We start from the raw sequence: 8,185 nt of genomic DNA, 5'->3' as shown, positions 1-8,185 counted from the left end.
GGAACACACAGTAAGCCCCCCTGCCCCTTCCGGGTCAGTATGGCTTGTCATTGGCAAGGCACATCTGAACGTCTATTGATAGAATGCTACCTCCAGCATGGAGAGCATCATAAAACCAGGCACTTCAGCAGTTCTCAGTAATGTCTACTGTAAGAAAATAGAGACAGGTTGCAGACCAAACACTTTCTTACATGAAGGAGTCTTAGAGACATTATTAGAAATTGTGTATTCTGAAAAGCTATGCATGGCTTTCAAAAATTTTTATACCAAATTAAACTATACTTTAGTTCCATTTTCTACTGACTTTGTAACCCCTTAGAGACAGAAGGAATTTTAAAAACCTAGAAAATTAGCAGAGAATGACATCATGCTCCATACCAAAGATCTGTGACCATCTGGAATCTCAGACACCAGAGGTAGAGCACTGGGGCCAAGAGACTGTTATCTCTAGTTCTGCCTCCACCAGAAGAGTTTTGTGACTCCAAGTTAATGAAGACCTACTATTATATTATTCAGGACTTACTAGTGCCAGGTCTCGTGCAATTCCTCAATGGGATATTACCATCATAGCCCACAACGACCTTATGAATAGGGACTGTCATTAGCGAACTTCTTGAAAGTTAAGTAATTTAACCCAAAGTCAGAGATAGTAAAATGTAGAATTGGGTCCGAACTGAAATAGTCTTAGTTCCAAAAGCTGCACTTTAACCCCTTTGCATATGGTCCCAATGCTTGAGTACATGTAAATCTGTAAAATAAGGATTCTGACTGGACTGGAGGGAAACAAGGATGCTGACTGGTTCCTCACCCCTTCCAATTTCACCTTTCTATGGTTCCAAATTAAGATTTCTATCCAAAGAGTTGGCTCCATAGTAAGAAAGCCTGATCACACATAGCCAACTGCAGTTCAAATCCCAGCCCCTGGGGCTTGAAACACACACCAAGAGGGTTTGTGTACATGCACAAAATCCCAACAGGATAGTAAAAATGGAGGAGAAGGGATGTAGCATAACCACAACCCACTTCGGGGAGTCCTTTCCTTTCTCTTTCTCTCTATCTCTCTCTGTCTTTCTGGCAGATTCTCCCTGACAAAAAAAAAAAAAAAAAAAAAAAAAAAAAAAAAAAAAAAAGATTTCTATCTCTGTAGTGCTTCTTACTTTAAAATATATTCATTTATTATTCCATGTCTGTTTACAAGTGGGTAGAATATGTGTGATAATACACAACCATCAGATAAGGAGGCACCTGGGCAGATAAAGAGTTGTTCAAAATCGCCAAGCTAGAAAATGGCATTGTAGGGTCATTCTTATTGTTCTCCCCACACACAACAAATGTCCATAAATGTGTTATATAAAACCTCAATTCCGTTTCACAGAAACACATTCGGCTATGTATCTGAAAGTCAACCCTTATCTGAGACCATGAAAATGCTTCTAGGCCAGAGGGAGAGAAAGGCAGTATATCTCACTAAAAAAGAAAGAGAGAAGTGAAATATAATATAGCTGTCCATGCTTCACATTTGTAAAACTAATGCCAAGTTTTGATAACATCTGCATCTTTTGTTATAGCCACAAAACCGAAAACTATAATACTATGATAACATGTTGGGTTTGCATTTCTAAGAGATTCACGTATCTCTAAGGAGTTACGAAACCATACATCAATCCATATGCACAGGCAATTTAGAGCAATGCTAGCTGCAAATGGATCCATCTAAAAGGCAAATTTCAGATCTTGTCTGGGCTGGAGAGAACTACTTCCCAAGTGGGCCTAAAAACTTCCCTGAGATGCTCAAACGTTAGGATCCACCTAAATCCTTCAGGAAGCTTGCAAAGATGCAGGTCTCCAGGTTCTGATCCTGCAGGTAAGCCAAAGGATCCTATAACCTGCTCTTTTCAATGAGCACTCTCAGTAATTCTGATACCTGCAGGGCTGAGACTACCTTTGGAGAAACACTGCAGTTGAGCTGCTAATGGAATAACCCACTTCATGGTGAGCAACAGAAGGAAGTGTGTGTGACTCCTCAGGCCTTGCTAGGGCTGCATTCCAGTGGTGGCTTTCACTAACCACACACAGCAAGAGAGTCCTATCTGAAGGTGATACTCCTAGCCCCCACATTTGGTTGGGGAATAAAATGTAGCCAGATATTTTGAAAACAAATGAGAAATAACTACTAGTTATTTATTACATTTCAACACTTAATGTCTCATTTCCTATTTTGCCCTGAGATTCATTCACTCACTTTACCCATCTAGATATCTCTGAACATCCAGTGTTGGAATTGCCCAATCTGTCAATAAGGTAAGAGTTTTCTAAACTACTATCCATATGACTCAATTTGTCAGTAAAAACTGCCACCAGCGCTGTGCTTGCAGAAAAATGTCCATAAATGCATTATTGCAACTGGCAGATCGATGTCTATAATAAAAACAAATAGATTTAACAAGTGCCTGCTTTTACGAGCCACACCATTGGTGGACTATGCATTCAGTGTCACCCCCAGACCTCTGGGAATGGGCGATAGAGCTGGGGCTGGATACTTTGCTGATTTCACGAGTGTTATGGGTAAGAAATTATTCCAACAAGAAAATCTTAGAAGTAGTAGAGTGAACATACTAGGCATTTATTGCTCAAAATTCTTTTCATGGTTATACACACGCACAACAACAAACTTAACAACCATAAGAAAATGTGTTTATAGAATTTTTAACTGGTTTTATGACAGCTATATCACAGCCCAAAAGAGTTTACTCCAGGTGGGGTGAAGGGGACATGAGGCTTCCTTGGAGAATCCAACTCTATTGCGAAGCCATTGATGGAACTGAAAACAGCTTGCAGTGTCAGAACAAGTTTTGATATTCAACATGTGGCCACGGGTGTCACTGCTGTGTCAGTGACCTGTGGGACAATTTACTTCAACATGTGGTCAAGGGTGTCACTGCTGTGTCAGTGACCCAGGGAGCAGATAGCAGGAGAGTGGCTGCAACAGACTAGCTTAGTTGCTAGCAATCTTTACACAAAAATATTGGGAAGACACACACTGTGAGCCACATCTACCAAAGCTACTCTGATTGCTACAAAGGTTATAAAATAGACACAGATGGAGGTGATGAAGAGGAGGATTGGACTTAACAGATAGCCTACAGGTTTGTATTTTGGTTTGTGTTTAACCAGTCTAATTTTTTGCTCTTTACCGTTCAACAGCTTAACATTCTGCTATAAACAGCTATGGCTCTGGCCTAAGCAGCTCCCTGCTGTCTGATGATGATCCAATCAAGCACAAATTGTACACATAGATACTAAATTTGTTTTCCAGGGCAGAAAGCGTGCTTCTGCACTGAGGGAACTTACAGCAAAAACCATTCTTAGAGTTCAGAAAATGATACACCCAAGGAATGAGGAATACATAGTTTAGAATTACTCTACTGTATTGTCACCAACTTGGGAATTATGATGCCAAGGGTAATGGCTCTCAAACACAAATTCCTCTCCTTTACTCTCAAGTATGTATGTTTAATTAGGCTGTAAAATATACAAACACTAGCTCTGATAACCAGGAAGACTATCATTTGGTAGTCCTCTCACCTCAGATAAAAAGGAACTATGGAATTCTGAACGAGGAGTTAAAAAACTAAGTTTGCTGCAAAAACGGCCCAGGCAGGAGCTTCTGGAAGCTCCTTTGAACAGATGGTGGGGGGAGAGACAGCCCACAGGACGCTGGTCAACAGTGAAGTACAGGCAGAGAGAGCACAGGTCAAGGTGTTGACCCTTAGGAGGTGTGGCAAGGGTCATAACGATCCCCAGCCCCCACCAGCCCACTGTCACGACAGTTCAACTTGGTCCACGAACTCCACACCCAAGGCAAGCCAGGCACACCTGGGCACAGTTGGGAGGCATCTTGGATACACGTGGATCCCATCTGAGGTGAATGGGCGTCAGGGAAGTCCCCCAACGGCGAGTGGAGGGCTCCCGTAGGATCATTGGAGCCTGTGACCGTCCCACCAGCTCCAGACGCCCGCTCTCTTCAGCGAGAGCCCGACACTGCGCCGGGAGTGAGCCAACCCAACACTCACCAGGTAACAAACGATGCAGGCCGCGATGAGCAGCGAGCGCCAAGATGCAAACTTCTAGGAGGGCTGCCCAGGCAAGTACCCTGTGTGCGGGGGCGGAGCCGAAGTCTATGGGCGTGGTTTGGTTGCGTGGGCGGGGTCTGGGCGGGGCCGGAGCGCGTGGGCGGAGCTGGGACACATAGGAAGCGAAGGGCGAAGGCGGGGCATGCTAAGCACAGGGGCGGAGCCCAATTTGTTGTCGAGGTGACAGGGAGGGGCTCTGAGTCAGCGCATGCTCAGTGCAGCAGATCCCGAGCTGACTGGCTCTGCGCAGTCTCGCTGGATGCTGGGCTTCCGGACCTATGTTCTCTTGCCCTGTGGCTTGCCAGGCGCTCCCGCTCCCGCAGGCCATTTCTGGCTGTTACTAGCCAGACTGACCTTCCCGCCTCTGTGGCCCTGTCCCTCAGTATACCATATGTTAGACCCGTGCCCATTCGTTACACTGAGATGGACCACAGCTGTGAATGCTGCCTGCCGTCTGGCCCAAGAAGTCCTAAATGTGCCACGTGCACCCAGTAAGTGTGACTATGGTTCCCCTCAGGGTAGCTGTGCCAAGGGGTGGGGGCACTAGCCACTCCTCCCATCTGAAGGCCTCACTGGAGGATAAGGGCCTTGTACTTAACCAGTGTTTGCACAGAAAACAGGCATGCGGTCTGCTGCTAGCGGCTGTGGTAGGCTAGATAGCCAGCTGGGTGCTGCCCATCTCCTTGACCTAGACACTCTGGCTCCTTGGCCATAGCAGCCAGGGCTTGACTCTGGCTGTTCAGTGAATGCATAGGCTGCCAGGCAGTGCTCATGTGGACATTAAGAACCAAGTTGTGTCAACCTAAGAAAATGGAGTTCCAACCCGAATACCAGGGAATGTGATCTTATTTGTAGATAGGGCCTTTATAGAGGTAGCAAGTTAAAATTAGGCCATTAATTAGTGGGCTGGTGCCTTTTAAGCAGAAAGCCATGTAAAGGCAGTTAGGGAAGACTGCATATGAGAAAGTGGATTGGAGGGATATTTCTCCAAGCTGGAAGAGTGACATGGGACAAGTCTCTCCCTATAAGGTTCAGAGGGAGCATGGCCCTGTCTGACACACTGATTCAGACTCTGGCCTCCAGAAATGTAACACAATAAATAGCAGTTGTTAAGTTTGTGGTACTTTGTCATGCAGCCTTAGGAGATGTGTACACACCATTGTATCTAATTCAATTGACATAATCTCACGGAGCCATAGTTATCTTCCAAAGCTTCTGGATGGTCACACACTTGTTAGCAATTTCAGGGTTCTCATTCCAGGCCTACTACATGTTTTTCTTTTCTTTTTTTTTCTCTTATTCATGAGCCTCTGGGTTTTTTATTCAAATACTGATAGGCTTGTGTGTCCCTATTTAAAACATTTTAACCTTCTTGAGGAAAGAAATGCATACATATAAGTATGTGTGTATATATGTATATGTGTGTAGATATATATGTATTTACATGTACATATATATATTGAATAGCATTTCATATGTATTCTAACTAATGCCAACAAGAATGACTTGCCTTTGAATCACCAAATCAGAACTTACCATCATTTATTATTTGTAAAGAAAATCATCTTTTCATTATAAATTTGCATATGCTAAGATTGACTAAACTCTTTAAATTTGATTATTTTTATTGATGTGCTAGAAGTCACTATAGTCACTACATAACTTTAGATTGTAGTGTCAGTAACATCTGATATGTTTGATCAGACATATTTGCTAAGGGAGAAACAAGGTTATCTTTTCCAACTCCCTGTCACCTGGGTGCACTGCTGTTGAGTGTATATGTGGGAACCCCCATCTACCCCACTTACATGAGCCCAAGGACTTTGGCCCTGGTAGATACAAGTCTACCATCTTCAGGTGATAAAAGAGAATTGGTGGCAGCCCAAGACCTGGATGGGTTCAGCTTCACTTGGTGCCACCCGCAGGTGTGTTTTTGCGGTAAAGATGGTAAGCTGAGCCAAGAGCATATCTGGTTCTCAGACACAGAACAGCTAATGGTTTATACTTTTATTCTGTTTTGCTTTGTTCCATTGGCAAAACAGGCCAGAGGAAGGACAGCAGAGCCAAAGCTAGGACTTCCAAAAAAAGTTTCCCCAGAAGCAAGTGGTTCTGTACCTCCAGCAGGGTTTTGGTCTAGCTGCAGCTTCCTGCATACTTTTGAGATTTCATGGAACTCAGTTTTCAGAGTGACTGAGTTTCTCTTGGTTGGATCTTTGGAAATATCAAAGAGTAAAGGCAGGTAGTGATGAGTGACAAAATTCCCCAAGCACAAGGGTGTGCACCTTCTGGGGTAAAGTTGGGGGTGAAGAAAAAGGCTTTCCAGATGGATGTGCTGTTTCACAGATTCTAGAGCATGGCCACATTGGGGAAAATGTCCGTATTGCTTGTTGGGTCATCAATCTCTTAACCAGCCCATACCACCTCAGGCCATCACAGGATGCCTGAAACACATATACCTCCTTCTCAGTTGTTTGCTTTTCTTCCCTTGTAGATATTTCTTCTATGAATTGTGCTCCCTGGTCTGATGTGAAGTAGGCAAATGCATTATTAGCCAGTCTCAGCTCATCTAGAACTTTCAAGATAGGGCCAACACCCCCAATACATTTCTTCCACAGCATCTCCATAAATGCTGTGTTTACCTTTTCCTGCAAAGTCCTTGGAGAAGAGACAGGCCCACTACATGTTCTAAGCCACCATGCTATGGGCCTGCTAGATTCTGCTTATTTTCTTTATGAAATTTGGCCAAATATACGTATCTTGGTATTTGTGACTTACAGGATCCAAGATATTAACATTGTTGATAAAGAGTGTTTAGAGCAGAATCTCTGCAAGCTTTGCTCTGTAGTAAGGCCTGATGACTCAAAATCAGTGGCAGTGTTGATCTGAAAGTCCCCACCCTGGGCCATGCTTGGCTGAGACATGCTTGAAATAACTTGATAGAAAGTGAACTAGGCCCTGGATCCACAGTGGCAATCAAACCAAGGCATTTTTTCTCAAATGATCTTGGACACAGCCCCAGAACCTTTCTCAACACTGTGTTCAAAGCAGTGATAGCATGTAATCTAAGATAGCTGGAGAGATGAAACATGCTTGCTGTTGGTTCTGATCTTTTCTGTTAACTTACAGTGAAAATTTAGGAAACTCATCCAACTTCTCTAATCCTGAACATAGTTATCTGAAGAGTTTTATAATAATCTACCTTATGTACATAGAGACCACCCTTACATGTTAGGGCAAGTGCATGGGATAATAACAAAGTTCTAGGAATGACACTATACACCTTGCCTCTTACAGCCTGTTTCTACCAGGACCCAATTAGAACTCTTATTCTAACAGGACCAGAAAAGGGAACATAGCAGCAACACTGAATCACAGTGCCTAATGGTGTCCTAACAGGGATATCGTGAAGTACTTTTTCAGTTAGGATAGGAATCCTACTGTTGTTTTATCTGAATGATATTGAATATGAATTCCTAAGCTAATAGGGAAAAGACTAACATTAGTATTTCGGGATTTCCCATCCCAGGGAAGAAAGGCCAATGTGGTGATCCAAAGACCCTTCAGAAAGATTATGTAGAACTGGGAGAGACGGGCAAGAGAGCTCATGTTCAGGGGAGATATTTGGACTGGCTGTCCTGGCAGGTGCAGTTGCCCTTGCTGGGGAGGCAGTTAGGACTGTGTGAGAAGCTCCAGAATCAAAAGCCAAAATAGAGCCTCAGAGCCTAGAGAAGCAAGAGAAAGAAGGCCACTGCTTCTGGCCAAAGACTGGCCCTGCTGAAGACCAGATACTGGAATATACCATTTCAAGCTCTCCAACAGGCAGGACTAAAATCCGCACTCCTTAACGCTTACTGGCACAAGATCTTCCCTTCTTTGTTGTAATTTCAGAAAATGAAATCGTTTCATCAAGAGTCCGCATGCCTTTTCCCACATCCTTATCTATACACTCCCATTGTTAAAGGAACATAGGGTTGCTCCTTACTTGGGGGGTGTGGCCAGGTATGCTGAAAAGAATAAGGAATGCAAGATCAGGAGACCTGGAATACAGTTCT

The 8,185-nt window shown here is 43.7% G+C and overlaps 1 protein-coding gene across 2 annotated transcripts in view; it reads right to left on the bottom strand.

The window, feature by feature from the left end:
- The window catches only part of MGMT (O-6-methylguanine-DNA methyltransferase), a 309,575-nt gene extending 305,392 nt beyond the window's left edge, over positions 1 to 4,183 (bottom strand). The window contains exon 1 of one of the 2 annotated variants that reach the window (XM_006146921.3): positions 4,074 to 4,183. Coding sequence is in view for 1 of the 2 variants with exons in the window: in XM_027771222.1 (XP_027627023.1) it covers positions 3,877 to 3,981 (105 nt within the window). In the remaining variant the exon portion in view is untranslated. Of the gene's footprint in view, positions 1 to 3,876; positions 4,005 to 4,073 lie in introns of those variants that run through there. The other variant, XM_027771222.1, reaches the window with a different exon arrangement.
- Between the last annotated feature and the right edge of the window lie 4,002 nt (positions 4,184 to 8,185).

The sequence above is a fragment of the Tupaia chinensis genome, unplaced genomic scaffold (genome assembly GCF_000334495.1).
Source record: "Tupaia chinensis unplaced genomic scaffold, TupChi_1.0 Scaffold000197_1, whole genome shotgun sequence".
Lineage (NCBI taxonomy): Eukaryota > Metazoa > Chordata > Mammalia > Scandentia > Tupaiidae > Tupaia > Tupaia belangeri.
Note: the sequence above shows the minus strand (reverse complement) of the source record. Positions and strands in the feature narration are given on the sequence as shown.